The sequence below is a fragment of the Aedes albopictus genome, chromosome 3 (assembly GCF_035046485.1).
Source record: "Aedes albopictus strain Foshan chromosome 3, AalbF5, whole genome shotgun sequence".
NCBI lineage: Eukaryota > Metazoa > Arthropoda > Insecta > Diptera > Culicidae > Aedes > Aedes albopictus.
In genome coordinates, this window is record NC_085138.1 from 390,479,763 (window position 1) to 390,496,589 (window position 16,827).

Sequence of the window (16,827 nt, forward strand, 5' to 3'; positions counted from 1 at the left end):
TTTATCACAAAATCACGTAACGGAATCTGCAATCCAGGAAGTAGTTTTGGCATTGGGGGAAGCCGCCGCGGCACAAAACAGTTACTTGAAAAATTGTTACGCTAGACTAGAATGTGCTATTCAGGACACGGTGGACCATGAGATTACCTTGGAAGAATTAGGCCAACAGTTTTGTAATTTGAATGTTTTTGACGCTATGTTCGGATGCAGTGGAATATTTAGGACTCCGTACATGCGAAAGAAATACTATCGTCAAAACTACAGCTTTGTTCCTCCAATCGAAATTTCCCTCCAAAAAGATAACGAACACAAGGACGGTTTCTATTACTATGTTCCGATACTAGAAACATTGACGTCCATGCTCAATGATCCCAAAATCTACAATGCAGTGTTTCGACACAAACTCAAGATGACCGGTTATCTAACTGATTTTGACGATGGAAATAAGTACAAATCTAGTGCATTCTTTACCGACAAGACAATTAGCATTTTCCTCTATCAAGACGCCGCTGAAGTAGTGGTTAACGCGATTGGTAACGCCACTTCTCGATATAAACTCTTGTGTATGTACATGGTCGTAGGAAACCTCGATCCTTATCTCAGATGTAAAACTGAAAATGTCCAACTTGTTCTTCTTTGCAAAAATAAGGACTTCGCGTATTTCGGAGGAAATTGTATTTTTCGTAGACTCGTGGAAGATATCAAGACCTTGGAAGATGATGGGATAACTGTTCATGGAGGTGGATTTCCAGAAATAATACGGGGATCGATTTTCACTACAATGAATGATAATCTAGGCGCCCACCAAATTGGGGGTCTAGTAGAGAATTTTTCAACGAGCTCTCACTTTTGTCGCACATGCTATATCGATCACAAATCATTTCAAAATGATTGTCTTTATTCAGCGGAACTAAGGACCCCAGAAAACCACGAAAATGATCTCAGGGAAATTGCAAATAACCCAACTAAAATTCCTTTTCGAGGTGTAAAAGCTGGATGTATTTTCGATGAATTGAAACATTTTCGGATGTTCAATTTTGGGGCTGCTCCATGTGTAGCACATGACTTATTTGAAGGATGGATCAATAACGATCTCTTTCTCATATTGAAACGTCTCTCTAAAGAGCAACGATTATCTGCGTTGTACATTCAGGGAAGAATCAATGAAGTTTTCCATAAGTTGAAAATAAATACGAAAATTGTAATCGATTTCACGAGAAAATCGAAAAATATAAAAGCGAAAGCTTGTGACATCTGGCATATTGTCCAAATTCTTCCATTGATACTACTCAACAAACCCGTGAACTACAACGACCCATTAGTTAAAATGCTAATGTTAATGAAAAACATTACGGATATAGTTACATCAACTGTAGTCTCACAAACACAAATCCACCTTTTGCGATCGCTGATAACAGAATACTTGGAATCCAGGAAAACCCATTTCGACACCCCACTTAGGCCGAAACACCACTTAACTAACCACTATCCTAGACTTATAACGGAACTAGGACCTCTCATGTCATTTTGTACATTGCACTGCGAGAGAAAACACTGTTTTTTCAAGCGAGCTCTACGAAGCACTTTAAATTTCAAAAATGTGGTGAAATTCTGTGCTGAGCAACACCAGTTTTACCAGGCATTGTTGGGGCAGCAGAATAGTCGCTTTGACAGAGAGCTCGTACTTACTACATTCGTAGACAACTATGAAGATCTGCCTGTAGAAATTCAGACGGATGTCAACAAGCATGGTCTCCTCAGCTATGAAGCCATATATGCTGAAGAAGCCTCATATTGTGGGTACGAATACAAGTTAGACAACTTCTTGTTCCTCGAACACGACGAATTTGGGGAGCAATTTTATGTGGTCCAAATTCAGCTTTTGATTTTCAACAAAACCAGCGAACAAATAATAATCTTTGGTCAAAAGCGATCCGTTATACATGCTCATGAAAAAGGCCTTATGGAAATCACTTCGGATTTACATGGAACTGTGGCTAAAAACATAACGGAATTTGTTGATCGAGCGCCTTTGAGAGTATTTTGCGAAAAGAATAAGCAATACTTGTTTATCCAACATGCAATCCCGTTAATTTAAACCAGCGTAAAATCCAAAACAATACAACAATAATTAAAAATGGGAGATAAGGTGAAAATCTACAAAGTATGCGATGTATCCCGAATCAATCGTTTGGCCCTGCCAGCTCATCCCACCATTGCCAGTTTATTAGAACAAGGTAAGATTATTATTTGCTTCAATTCTTCTTTAGAACTCATTACACGTGATAAATATTTGGCCAAACAAAACGAACCTCGGATTGATGTCGACCTGCTTAGGCAAATGTTTATACATAAGTAATGGGGTCTTAAGTAATGTATTGGGCGAGAAAATATAATCAAATAATCAAAATCTTCATTCTTATCAAATTTAAAGGTTCAGGAGCATTCTGTAAGAATCTTCAAGCTGTATACACCGAAGCTGATGGATGCAGAATAGTGACCGACCTTGCACTTTCCGCATTCGAAAACCAACTTCTAATGCTGTCAGCAGAAAATGAAACATGGACACCATCCTCGTCACAGTACGCGAATCAGAGTTCCGCCTTAGAAGGTTCAGGTAAGTTAAACCTTAGAAAAAGATAAGATACATCCATGAAATATTTTGAATTTGCTTGTTTTCTGTTCAAGGGTTAATAGTACTCAAACATGTATTTTTTTATCCCCGTCGTAACATATTTTTTACTGTTTTACTCGTTTTCTATCCTATAATAGAAAATAACTAAATATTTCTAATAAATGCACGATTTGTCACTGTTACCCTGTTACCACAGCTGTTACTATTGATTGTAAATGCACAACTGTATCACAATTCGGCAGTTGTCTGCTCCTTTTTCCCCTAGCTCGATTCGAATGCTATCAAAACGGCTCCTTCTGCACGTTAGATCACTCGGCGTTAGGCACGACCTTGACCACTCCGTCCATGGCTGCCTTGAGGCCGCGTTCCTTGTTCATGGCAATCAGCCCGGCCAGCGGAGTATCGAATTTGACGGAATATCCCGGCTTAATAAACAACTTATCGAACACTCTCGGTATGGGAAAGATAACGGTACCGACATTGGCTTCCTCCATGGCACTTTCGACAGGTACAAATTTGAGCTGGATTACTTCGCGGGAGTGAGGCCACTACTTGGGCCACTATCATCATACAAAGCGATGGAACCGCTTTCAATCGCCGTGTTGAACCGGTTCTCGTGCGGTTTTCTAGTGGCATTTACGTTCAAGTAGGTGCCTCCATCGACACGAACTTCAATGCCTGCTCCATTGGATTTTACCTCCATCTAGTGCGCTTTCTCATCCACCTACAGATGGAAGTTTTGGTTCGGAATATAACAGGGTCGGAAGTTCAGCTCCCGATCGAACGGGTTCAACCGAGACAGCGACTTCCGGGTGCTGAAATTTTCATTTAGGACGAAGCCAGTGCCATCTAGGTTTCGTTGGAAACTGTTAACACCTGGAACAAGGTGGTCATATGCTGATCGATGAAGCCGGTGTGAACATCCGCCGCTTGGAAATGCCCATGGCAAGCGAAATCGACCAGGAAGTCCACGTTTGAAGTCCAGCGATTTGACAGTTTCGCAACAGTCCGATCAGCAGCTGGAAGGCACTCGGGCGGTTCTCGACCCACAAGACCAAATCATTTGATTGTAATGCATGGACACTTCATCTCCTTGCCGTACACCGGTTTCCACTTTGGCAGTGATCTGGCGCCGAGAGGCGGACCAGCTCCTGGTAGGAATCCGCTCGCTAGATCTTCGAACGCATGGCCGGTCTTGCGGATTTGCTCCTGCGTCACCGAAAGGGCTTCTCCGGAAGCAACCATAATCTGCCACTCAACCAGATTCATTCCGGTGATCATTTGCGTAATCGGATGTTTCACCTGATGACGTCTATTCATCTCCATGAAGTGGAACAACAAATTCTCCTTGTCTAGTTCTGAATTTTACGGTTCCGGCACCGATGTAATTCACGGCCTTGGTCGCTTAATCCGCAGCCGAACCCGCAGCTCTTCCGACAATTCCGGAGAAGGCGCTTTTTTGATGATCATCTGATGGCGTTTCTGAACTGAGCAATCCTGCTCATAAAGATAAACCGCATTTCAATGGTGATCGGCAAATACCTGCACTTCCACATGCCTTGGCGAACGAACATTCTCCAGCAGCCAGCACCAACATCAGTTCTCGCCGACTGCAGCGCCGTGAAGAAATCCACTTCCATCTCGGCAATCTGCATACCCTTTCCACCGCCACCGCAAACTACCTTGATCATCAGCACTCATGATAATATGCTTCGAAGGACTCTTGATTCCAATATCCCGGAACGCACTAGGTGGCGGGCCAATAAATATAATGCCCTCTTGGCACAGGTCCGTAAACTCCACGTGTTACGTTTGTAAATTGTTGGGAACATTTTGTCTGTTTATTTTGTATGTTTTACTAAGGTTTGTACATTTGTCCCTAAATTTTAATATGCATTTGTAGCGCTCCAAACATTTCAGGAGCGAACCAGCACAAAACACGCAAGCCGTCCCCTAACACGGACATCAAATTGTAGACGGTCTTGTGTTGTTGCCCAAATCGGGATGCCCCCTTAGGATTAGAAATTCCTAGATCAAAACAAGCTATGAATGCCGCAACAGATTCTGCGAACTAAAAGGCGAACTGCCAGAAAAAAAAATACGATTACAGGATTGACTGATGGACCAAGAACAAAAATGAAACCTCGTCATCCTGGGATTGGACTACGTTATCTATTTGGATAACTGGGCACAATTTATGTTATGTGTTGCATGTTTGTGTTTTGTGCATTTGTAATGTTCCATTTTATTTTGCGTATCTAAGTTCCCAGACGTGGGGCCCGATACGGAAAATAAATTGTGCATTTGTAAGGTTCCAATGTATTCGTTATATTTTACTTTTCGTATCCCACTAGCTTCAAAATGTGGGGCTCGATGCGGAAAATAAAATGCGCATTTGTAGGGTTCTTTTAGCAGTTGTCTACATTGTGGTACCCATCGGGAGCACAATGCATTTGTAGTGTTTCGCAAAACATTTTTTTCGTTATATTGGCGCCCAACGTGGGGCATTGGACATTTATAAGGTTTCAATGTACTATCCGTTACATTTGGCGCCCAACTAAAAAACCCACGTTCAGTTTAAAGTTTAGTGTTTCTTTGTTGATCTATCTGGTTTAGTTTAGGTAAACTTAGAGTAGATCAAATATGAGTGTCCGCAACAGTAAAGATAGAGAAAGGCTAAGTACTTGGTTGATGGCAGTTCTTTGGCCGTTGTTTAATGGCGTTAGATCATACCCTTTGCTAGGATTCGCTGGCGTAATTAGTTTTAAGTTAGCCTGGTGGCAATTAGTTTAAAGTTAGCCTGGTGGCAATCAGTTTTAAGTTAGCCTGGTGGCAATTAGTTTAAGGTTAGCCTGGTGACAATTTAACTCGCGGAGTTATCTGGTAAGCGTTTGGCTTACGTAATATGGTTAGTCTGGTGACAATTTCACGCTGAGGTCTGCTCAGCACCAAAAAAAAAAATGATCATCGCTGCCATCAACCGACCACTTGGAAGGATGATAAATAGGAGTTTTTTAGAATTTTTCATGAATCGCGATTTCGATTCTTGAAAATTTCTTCCGCTGTTGCTGGTGTTGTGTTACGTTTGTAATATAGTTAATGCGTTGTAAAGAAGTTTTAAGAATTTTCCATGGATTGCATTCTCCAATTCATGGAAAATTCTTCGATTGTTGCATGGAGTGTGTTACGTTTGTAAATTGTTGGGAACATTTTGTCTGTTTATTTTGTATGTTTTACTAAGGTTTGTACATTTGTCCCTAAATTTTAATATGCATTTGTAGCGCTCCAAACATTTCAGGAGCGAACCAGCACAAAACACGCAAGCCGTCCCCTAACACGGACATCAAATTGTAGACGGTCTTGTGTTGTTGCCCAAATCGGGATGCCCCCTTAGGATTAGAAATTCCTAGATCAAAACAAGCTATGAATGCCGCAACAGATTCTGCGAACTAAAAGGCGAACTGCCAGAAAAAAAAATACGATTACAGGATTGACTGATGGACCAAGAACAAAAATGAAACCTCGTCATCCTGGGATTGGACTACGTTATCTATTTGGATAACTGGGCACAATTTATGTTATGTGTTGCATGTTTGTGTTTTGTGCATTTGTAATGTTCCATTTTATTTTGCGTATCTAAGTTCCCAGACGTGGGGCCCGATACGGAAAATAAATTGTGCATTTGTAAGGTTCCAATGTATTCGTTATATTTTACTTTTCGTATCCCACTAGCTTCAAAATGTGGGGCTCGATGCGGAAAATAAAATGCGCATTTGTAGGGTTCTTTTAGCAGTTGTCTACATTGTGGTACCCATCGGGAGCACAATGCATTTGTAGTGTTTCGCAAAACATTTTTTTCGTTATATTGGCGCCCAACGTGGGGCATTGGACATTTATAAGGTTTCAATGTACTATCCGTTACACACGTTCTTCGACAAAAATTCGTATCTCGGATGAATGGCCTGACGGCCAGGAAAAGCTGCCTTGTGCATGTACCCCTGTGGACAACCAAAAAGCATTTACAAATTATTGCTCCTGTACAAGTCTGTGCACTGGCAATTAAGCTTATTTTACTTACCTTATTTCAAGCCGCTGTTGCTGCAAGCTATCGGAAAATAATCCTCCGTCTACTCATTTCATTTTCTGCGCCCGTGGAACAGATAACGGTAATCAAACAACTTGCGGTATCCGGTATCGGAAATCGTTCAAAAATTGCGCATTACGTAAACAGACCAAGAATGATTATAATCATTAGCCTCTGCACGAATCTGGCCTACTGCTCACTCCCTCCCACAGAAAATTTGAAAAAAGCTCGCACAGTGCTCGCGCGCTGTTTTCAAAATATTCTGTGTGAGTGAGCAGGACAGGGCAAATTCGTACCAGAGGCTCATTCAAAAGATCAAAACAAACTCAAACGTCAAAGCCAGCTGATTGAAAATTCTCCACATCTCGCGTTACATTTGAAAAGGGCCTATCCCCTGAACGTAAACATTGAGAAAAATCGATGCAAATTTTCCATCACACTTCCTATTCGTATTCGTATTCGTATTCGTATTTCACGGTTTCGAAATTTTCAACATGCATTTCGTTTCAATGACACAAGAATAGATGTAGGGGTTGTGTGCTAGTAGTGGACCCTGCGCCTATAGTGGACCCCCTTCAGAAAAACTCAAATATAAATGCCCAAATCAACTGTTTCCAGGCAACATCCACCGGGGGAACATTTCTGGCGTTCAATTTGAATAGGTCGAATGTTTGCTGTGATTCCTATGTTCATACGACCTATTCAAATCGAACGCCAGATTTATTACATTGCTACACAGCAGTTCCTGGCAAACAAATGACCCAGTGGCCGCAACAATCGGTTATTTTAACTATTTAATAAATGTATTATGTTTCCAGTTCAAAACCGAATTAGCGACATTTTTTCATTGACTTCCGCTGCTTTTGCCTTGCGTTAAACACAATGTCGGAAGTGGGGCGCTGTATAGTGGTAATCACGTTCAAATGTGTGCGTGTCTCTTTTGTAGATGTAGTTATGAAACTTGGAGGAAAATATGTGCACTCTCACCGCGGTTGTTAGTTTTATCATTATTTAGCCGTTTTACCATAGACTAATTTCAAGACCTCGATGTACCAAAGAAAACGATCAAATTTTCGGTGACCAGTCCGGTACCCAATAAATATTCATAACCGTGTATTTTTTTCCGTGTAAATTGCCTTTTGTGTAAATTTTATTTAGCGTGTTACGCTGATCTGACAGCTCTGACAGTAAGGGACTAAACATAAATTACGTAAAGTGAGTACCGAGGATTGTTCACAATCTGCGAACTTGACTGCGGAAAAAATTGCGACCATGACGCCGCTGGTTTTACCCAAATCAATTGGGTAATATTTTCATATGCAATCTGAATAGCCTTTTATTCGGCGTGTATTTTTGTGTATGGAAAAATTCACGCTAGTGTTCGTCAGAGAAAATAGGTAGAGAAGCGAAGAGTGAACAGCCGCCAGAACGGCAACACTTTTTCTGTTTTGATTTCATCGCTCGGATGCTGGCAACTGCAGCAAAGCAGATTAATCCACCCATCGAAGGTAGTGCCTATCTCGCATACCGCATTTGAAAACTATTTATACTGTTGTTTTATTAACTAGGCATTATCAAACTGATGTTCCAAAATGGAACAATTTTCATTAATTCAAGGAATCAATGTTATTTATACTGTTATCCATGGTATTTAAAAACTTTGGTAAAAATATGTTTCAAATGATTGCAATACTTATCTTCACTTATGCGGTAATCGTCAAGGTTTGTTGATTTTGCTCGATAGGATACCAGTTTGACGGTTCGATAAGGTATTTTTGGCTTCACACTCTTCGCTTCTCTACCTATTTTCTCTGGTGTTCGTGTGTTGAAATGTCACTTATCTCTATAGAGCACCAGGTGTACAATACAGCGCCCCACTTCCGACATTGTTTTTAACGCATGGCAAAAGCAGCAGAAGTCAAAGAAAAAATGTCGCTAATTCGGTTTTGAACTGGAAACATAATAAACACTCAAAAGGGTCCACTATAGGCACCGTCGGCGGCGTGACAGCTAACATGGAATTCAAATGGGGGGTCCACTATAGGCGCCAAGATATTTGTAAATAATCCTATAATGGACCCCGGTGGTGTCCATAATAGGCAACATCGATGCGTATTTTCAAATGCGCATTTCACTGGAATAATTTATTAATGTTGTACACTCAGAAATAAAAGTATACACGGAATTACTATTATTTATGCATTTTGTATCCGCATCTCTCTCACTCTCTTTCTGTTTTCATGCTATCTGGTGCTTCACCTGGGTTGACGAAACACTTCTCTTCAACCCAGGCTAAACGGCAGATAGCATGAAAACAAAAAGAGAGTGAGAGAGATGCGGATACAAAATGCATAAATAATAGTAATTCCGTGTATACTTTTATTTCTGAGTGTATGTTTGACGGTCTTAACATAAAGAGGGGACGTCAAACTTGTTAAAAAAATCAACTTTGGAACAATCCACTGCCTTAACATCAGGCCCCTGACACGGCCTATAGCAATGCATTGGAATCATGGTAGACAGGATGTCCTGGGCGCTAGTAAATGTGCGTGGGTGGATGCAGATAGGCCCTACAGAAACAAAAACATGTTTGTTTACGCAAAGCAGATAGGCCCTTTTCAAATGTTCTTCTAGAATTGTTTTTTCAACATCATTTAAGTAAATTTGGATACTTTAGTTTTTCAGTGTTGGTGGTTTTAAATAGTGAACTAGGTGCTTCGCACATGTTGCACTAGAATGTGACAGCTTCTGTGTTGTGCAAGAAAGTCTTGTGAGAAACTTTTGTTTTTTTTATTTAGTACCTTTAGTACCGAATATTATTATTTTTAATAGTTGAAGCAGTTATTTTAGAAAAACTTAACTGAAATTATAAAAGGCTTTTGAATCAGGTCAGTAATACACACAATTCACCAATTATATGCAAATTAAAAAATGCTATCAACACCAACAGATGGCGGATTATGTTCTAACAGATGGTCCATGAATCGATGTACCTGTTACTGTGGGTAAAATTCCTAGTCCAAAGTGAAAAGGCGAAGTAGATAACATTAGGAGAAAAATGAACCCTTTGTCATTGGACAGCACAGCAGTACCACCGACAAAGTAGTACGTCGAACATTGAGTAAGTAAGTCCAACACTCCACGTACGCCATAGCTGGTAGATTTTATAGTCAGCATTTCTTATGAATTGTCAGAAATTTGGAAATGTACCTAGGGACAATTTACAAGAGGACTGAAATGGTCTACTTGTTTTCTTATACCGCGTTGAAACTTATGCTACTGTGTTGGGCGCAATTTCCTCAAGTGTCCAAGTCCAGTCAAAGCGATAAACGCGCAGGTGTTCAGACAAACCATACTAAGGGTAACAGCACAGACAAACAGACGTAACATTTGCGAAATTTCCATCGACCACGCATTTAACGATCACTTCAAATTTTTATTGTTTTGGCTTTCACAACCAGAGGCGCGCGCATCGTTTTTCTAAGCGTTTGACGTTTCACACTAGCGCCTTCTGTTGGCGATATTGCACAACACAGTGATTCGTGCAACTTTTACACCAGGTGATGATAGTGCGAACTGGGCGATGGATTCCCATGAAAATCGTTCAAGGTGTTACGTCTGTTTGTCTGTGCTAACAGGTTCGACTACCTGTTCCCGTACTAGCCCCACTCTCTCTCTTCTTGGCGTAACGTCCTCATTGGGACAATGCCTGCTTCTCATCTTAGTGTTCTATGAGCACTTCCACAGTTATTAACTGAGAGCTTCCTCTGCCAATGACCATTTTGCATGCGTATATCGTGTGGCAGGCACGAAGATACTCTATGCCCAAGGAAGTCAAGGAAATTTCCTTTACGAAAAGATCCTGGACCGAACGGGAATCGAACCCGTCGCCCTCAGCATGGTCATGCTGAATACCCGTGCGTTTACCGCCTCGGCTATATGGGCCCTACATTATGACGGATAGCGGTGCGATAACTGCAAAATTGTTGCACTTACCGAACTTGCAGTTAAAAACATTGCAGCCCCATTTAGCCATAAATAAAGATACTGCTCCTTCGACCCCGAGGTTTAGAGAGGCACACGAAATTGATGGTGGCAACATAGTTACCACTTACCACTGGCTTGTAAGACTCAAAGTAGAGATTAGTGGCCTTGCGCCTCCGCTTCGACATCCGCTTCTGCTTTAACTACGATACAAAACCTCTCCACAGCCTTTCCTTCCTTCCTTCTTTTATTGGATGTAGGGTAATCGCTCCGTGGTATTAGCAATTGTAGTGGTAATTGCAGTTTACCAAAAAGTTGTTGTATCTTTTGCATCGTATTCGACCCCCTGCAAAAAAAAAAATTGTCCCTCCACAATATGTTCCCACCAGTTTAAGCATACACTACCCGCCATAAAATGGAATCGCATATTACAACACTCATACTGAATATTGCAGCACCCAAAAAAGTTTGGCGTTTCAACCATGGTTGTTAACGTTAATCAACGATTAACGCCGTTATGTTAGGTCGTTAACGTTAACTGTAACGATCAACAAATTTCACGTTGATTGTTCAGGCGCGTTGATCAATGTGACCGTTAACGCATAGCGTTGATTTAACGTCAACGATCTCGTTAAAAAAAATAAAAAAAAAAACTTTAAATGGAAGCAATTACATTTTTGGCCAAAGTTCGACATGTTATTCAATCTATATTTAGCCAAGTATTGAGGTTTTTTTTTGGCATCAGCTCAGCCCAGTTCATAGAGTTCCTTCAGGGATTCTTCCAGGAGGTCCTCTAGGGATTCTTCCAGGAGTTCCGTCATGGATGCCTCCAGGAGTTCCTTCAGTGATTCATCCAGGAGTTCCTTCAGTGATTCCTCCAGGAGTTCATTCAGGGATTCCTCCAGGACATCCTTCAGGGATTCTTCCAGGAGTACCTTCAGGAATTCTTCCGGGAGTTCCTTCAGGGATTCCTCCAGGAGTTCCTTCAGGGATTCCTCCAGGGATTCCTCCAGGGATTCCTCCAGGAGTTCCTTCAGGGATTCCTCCAGGAGTTCCTTCAGTGATTCTTCCAGAAGCTCCTTCAGGGATTTCTCCAGGAGTTCCTTCAGATATTCTTCCAGGAGTTCTTTCAGGGATTCCTCCAGGAGTTTTTTCAGGGATTCCTCCAAGAGTTCCTTTAGGGATTCCTCCAGGAGTTCCTTCAGGGATTCCTCCAGGAGATCCTTCAGGGATTCCTCCAGGAGTTCCTTCAGGGATTTCTCAAGGAATTTCTTCAGAGTTCCTTCAGGGATTCCTCCAGGAGTTCCTTCAGGGATTCCTCCAAGAGTTCCTTCAGGAATTCCTCCAGGAGTTTCTTAAGGGATTCCTCCAGGAGTTATTTCAGGAATTCCTCCAGCAATTCCTTCAGGGATACCTCCAGGAGTTCCTTCTGGAATTCCTTGAGGAGTTCCTTCAGGGATTTCTCAAGGAATTTCTTCAGAGTTCCTTCAGGGACTCCTCCAGGAGTTCCTTCAGGGATTCCTCCAGGAGTTCCTTCAGATATTCCTCCAGAGTTCCTTCAGGGATTCCTCCAAGAGTTCCTTCAGGGATTCCTCCAAGAGTTTCTTCAGGGATTCCTCCAGGAGTTCCTTCAGGGATTCCTCCAGGAGATCCTTCAGGGATTCCTCCAGGAGTTCCTTCAGGGATTCCTCCAGGGATTCCTCCAGGAGTTCCTTCAGGGATTCCTCCAGGAGAACCTTCAGTGATTCTTCCAGAAGCTCCTTCAGGGATTCCTCCAGGAGTTCCTTCAGGAGTTCCTTCAGAGATTCCTCCAGGAGTTCCTTCAGGGATTCCTCCAGGAGTTCCTTCAGGGATTCCTCCAGGAGTTCGTTCAGGGATTCCTGTAGGAGTTTTTTCAGGGATTCCTCCAAGAGTTCCTTCAGGGATTCCTCCGGTAGTTCCTTCAGGGATGCCTCCAGGAGTTCCTTCAGGGATTCCTCCAGGAGTTCCTTCAGGGATTTCTCAAGGAATTTCTTCAGAGTTCCTTCAGGGATTCCTCCAGTAGTTCCTTCAGGGATTCCTCCAAGAGTTCCTTCAGGAATTCCTCCAGCATTTCCTTCAGGGATTCCTCCAGGAGTTCCTTCTGGAATTCCTCCAGGAGTTCCTTCAGGGATTTCTCAAGGAATTTCTTCAGAGTTCCTTCAGGGATTCCCCCAGGAGTTCCTTCAGGGATTCCTCCAGGAGTTCCTTCAGGGATTGCTCCAGGAGTTCCTTTAGGGATTCCTCCAAGAGTTTCTTCAGGGATTCCTCCGGGAGTTCATTCAGGGATTCCTCCAGGAGTTCCTTCGGCGATTCCTCCAGAAGTTCCTTCAGGGATTCCTCCAGGAGTTCCTTCAGGGATTCCCTGTTTATCTAAAAAAATAAGTTAGCAGCAATTAGCGACGGTTAGGAACGGATAAATACATTTTTTCCGGTTAGAAATGGGTATGCAATTGCCAATAAACTAAACAAGAAATTTTAAAATTTTAAGTTGAAATTAGAGTCGTCCAGAAAAAAATCCTAACAAATTCGATTTTACCTAATTGCTTGGGTCAACGAGCACTGTGACAAAAGGATAAAATGAGATTTGTTCCGGCCTTACCATCGAAAAAAAAACTTCAGTGCACTTACTGCTTACTTTTTATTTATGTGGTATGGCCGAAACCTACTAACCTAGTGTTTTTTTTTGTATTCGTAACAGGATCGGTTGTGGTAGATTCGAAGCAGGATCAATCAACGTTCCAAGTCGTAACTGTACCTCGAATCGTGTCGGTCGTATCCGAAGCTGATGTATTACCACCCTCGAGCACACAAATGAACGCAACTGAAATGATTGCTGTGCAATTTTTGAACAGTGACGAAGAGCTGCTACTGGATGCTGAACTTGACGTACAAGACCCTATTGCCTCCAATGCGGATAGTGCTCAGGAAACTTTCGAAGATGAAATAGTTAGTGTTCCGAATGAAGCACGTGCGGCTGAACAACGAAATGCGGAATTGGGAAATTCCTCGAAAGCAACCAACGATGGCGGTGTTCAACTTTCAAAGATAAGTCCTGACAAACAAGGCGGCTCAGAGGATGTTGAAAATCAATCCCCGAATTCAAGCGAGAAACGTGGCTCCTCCGATAGCGTACAGTTACATAAAAGCTCGAAAAAACACGCATCTACCGAAATGAAGTTCCGTTGTTTCAAGATCAATTGGGATAAGCTTGGCGATAGTCTTCTCAATCGATTGCGTGCGTTGGAGGACTTCAAACGGAACAATCGAGGGGTTCCTGTTCCGGTAACAATACGCATAGCCAAGACCGAAGTGACTACGTTAGCGAACACGGTTGTGGATCAGCTGAGAATGATCGATACGCAAATCAGATCGGATGTAATGGAAGCGGCAGCACGTCAAGTCTTAGACAAGTTCCCAGCTTTGGACTATACCGATGACGATGGGTTTGGAGCCGGCCAAGGATATGTGGATATCAAATACAAGTTGATCAATCGTAATAATTATTTGAATCGCTTTAAATCCCCTCAAGCAACTTTGACGAACACCGTAACGAGTTTAAAAAAGAAGCGGAATGCTAGAGCGGGTACGCTGAAAGAATACTGGCAGAAGTCTGCCAGTGAATGTGATAAAAGTTCGGTTTCGGCTCTGGTACGCGATGACCCAAGTCTGATGACGGAGGAGCTGCTGCTTAAAACCCAGGCCTTCATTCGATGGAAACTGGACGAAAAAATAGACACAAAGCAAATGATTTCACAGCTTCCTGTTCTACGACGACGGTTGTTGGTGAATTTCCACTTCGAGCAGGCAACCGGTGTGAACATCACCGACTTGCGGCGCTATTTTATGATGAAAAGGGAAAAACTCGTGCAATACTCGCTTACCTGCAAATCGGAGCTCCACTTGAGTAAATCAGCATCAGATTACGATATATTGAAATTTCTATGCTCGCTTGTTGGGGAAGACTTCGGAGATTTTATCATTCAAAAGGATGTAAGTAATCTTTACAGTGCTTTAATTGTATGATTATTGAAACTTTTGGTTTATATTTTGTTTTTATAGATTGGTACTCGTATTGACGATATCACCATTGACGGTTCTGGACCGGTGCTGGTAGCTGTTGGTAAGTGTAATTTGAATATAATGTGAAGGTGATACTAAATAATTCTTAATCAGAATATTGTACATACGGTAGACGTTAGCTAACTGCAACATATTTACATTTCACTTACCGAATGAAATTTGATAACTGCAACAACTGACAGAACGTCGTATTGCAGCAAAAGTGCACACGAAAAACATCGCATCGCTATTGATATTTCATTTTGACGAATAGCGGTGCGATAAATGTAAAATTCTTACACTTAGCGTACCTACTTGCAATAAAAAAGCATTGCAGTTAAATCGTTTGCACCGAGCGAACGTCTACTTCTTCTTATTTTTCATTATGGCTCGTCGTTCGCATTGGAACTTGGCCTGCCTCTATTCAACTTGTTTTTTGAGCACTTCCACAGTTATTAATTGATGGGCTTTCTTTGCCTGCCATTGCATGAATTTGTACATTGTGTGGCAATGATACACTATGCCCAAAATTTTCCCGACCGGAACGGGAATCGAACCCGCCGTCTCCGGATTGGCGATCTATAGCCTTAACCACTAGAGTTACTGGAGATCCCCGAGCGAACGTTTACTGTATTCAATTAATGCCACACTAGAAAACTAACGAAAAAAAGGAAAATCTCACTCGTAATGATCATATGCATAAGTGACCCGATTTTGTCAGCCCCTTTCCGCAATACATTTTTTGCTCTCCTTAAAAATCTGAACAGTTTTCCATACTTTTAATCCCCCTATGATTTGCGTATCAGCAGTAGTTCGGTGATGAACGTGAATGAATTGACCAAAGTTTGACGCTAAAATAATGAGAGCAGAAGGATCGTCGCTAAATGGGGCTAACTCGGGCCCTTATCCTTAATGTGGTTTTGTTCGGCATTTCTGTAAATGCTGTAAATCCTTGCCACTGTGTCGATAATCAGTGCGTTCCGTTTTATCTTTTTGATGTACTCGTCATTTCAACACAAATAAATGATAATACGTAATAATCACATTTTTTCTTCTTTTTTAGATGTCGGAAACGATAAAACGATATTCTACGTATACGCAAATCGGACACGTTTGTCCGAGGGAGCTCATGATGTGATTGCCGCAGTAGAGGACCTATTCGCCATCCAATTTGTACACAATTTCATGTACACAAAATCGGTTTCAAAATTCATGGAACTGCTCCAGGAATACTTCCTTAAGATCATAACTTTTGTGGCGTCGAAGTCGGGTGCACGTCGAGTAGGACAAAGGCAACAAAAAGTCAGAAAAGTCATTTCTGCGTTGTCTAACTTTAACGTTAGCAGTTAAAACAGCATTTGTTTTGTTTGGTCAGGTCTGTCGGGCTGTTTATAATATGAATTAACTATACATAAATGCCCAAAGATAAATTTGTGTTAATCGTAAGCTCGATAAATTTCATAGCCAATAAAAAAGAACATTTTTTCATGTCAATACCTTTTTTGAAATAATACATTGAAGTCACATATGCCCTAAACTAAATTCGCATCTCAATCGATTCAGATTATTCAATTTGATCTTCTCATATTCAAAGTTGCATTGCCTTCTGAACTAATGAACACTGTTAAAATCCATTAATGTTTACAATCATTCCGAAAATCTCGTATATTGTCCATAGGATTAACTATTTTTTAGTATCTGAATGGTCTGTCATTTGCTTTGAATTAATTACAAAAAAATCATTGATATACGGTGTTCTTCCGCATTGAAATGATTAATATTTTGATTGTAATACTCTTTTTTGCATATAGGGTCTTGTACCACTTGGGCAGGTGTGCCTATTTTGGGCACTTGTCGCTATAACTAAGTCGATTTCAAACGGATTGATTTGAATTTTTGTATAGAGTAAGGGACGTACAATATCTAACTCTATACGAAAATTATAATCAATCGGTTTGAAATTGACTAAGTTATAGCGGCAAGTGCCCAAAATAGGTACACCTGCCCAAATCGTACAAGACCCTATATTCTCATATTTTGGTAA

At 41.4% G+C, this 16,827-nt stretch overlaps 1 protein-coding gene and 1 pseudogene across 1 annotated transcript; one reads left to right on the plus strand and one right to left on the minus strand.

Annotated features, from left to right (window-relative positions):
• Window positions 1-2,896: 2,896 nt before the first annotated feature.
• LOC115269828 (methylcrotonoyl-CoA carboxylase subunit alpha, mitochondrial-like) lies at window positions 2,897-10,891 on the minus strand (annotated as a pseudogene).
• A 2,604-nt stretch (window positions 10,892-13,495) lies between these two features.
• On the plus strand, window positions 13,496-16,277 carry LOC109423727 (uncharacterized). The gene is made up of 3 exons (XM_019698717.3): window positions 13,496-14,714; window positions 14,784-14,844; window positions 15,847-16,277. The coding sequence occupies exons 1-3, from the start codon at window positions 13,536-13,538 to the stop codon at window positions 16,131-16,133; spliced, it is 1,527 nt and encodes a 508-aa protein (XP_019554262.3). The 5' UTR covers window positions 13,496-13,535; the 3' UTR covers window positions 16,134-16,277.
• Window positions 16,278-16,827: the final 550 nt, after the last annotated feature.

Coding starts and splice junctions, on each gene's coding strand:
- LOC109423727 (XM_019698717.3), top strand. CDS start 13,536: ATGAACGCAACTGAAATGATTGCTGTGCAATTTTTGAACAGTGACGAA. Junction 14,715..14,783: donor ATTTTATCATTCAAAAGGAT/GTAAGTAATCTT, acceptor TTGTTTTTATAG/ATTGGTACTCGTATTGACGA. Junction 14,845..15,846: donor ACCGGTGCTGGTAGCTGTTG/GTAAGTGTAATT, acceptor CTTCTTTTTTAG/ATGTCGGAAACGATAAAACG.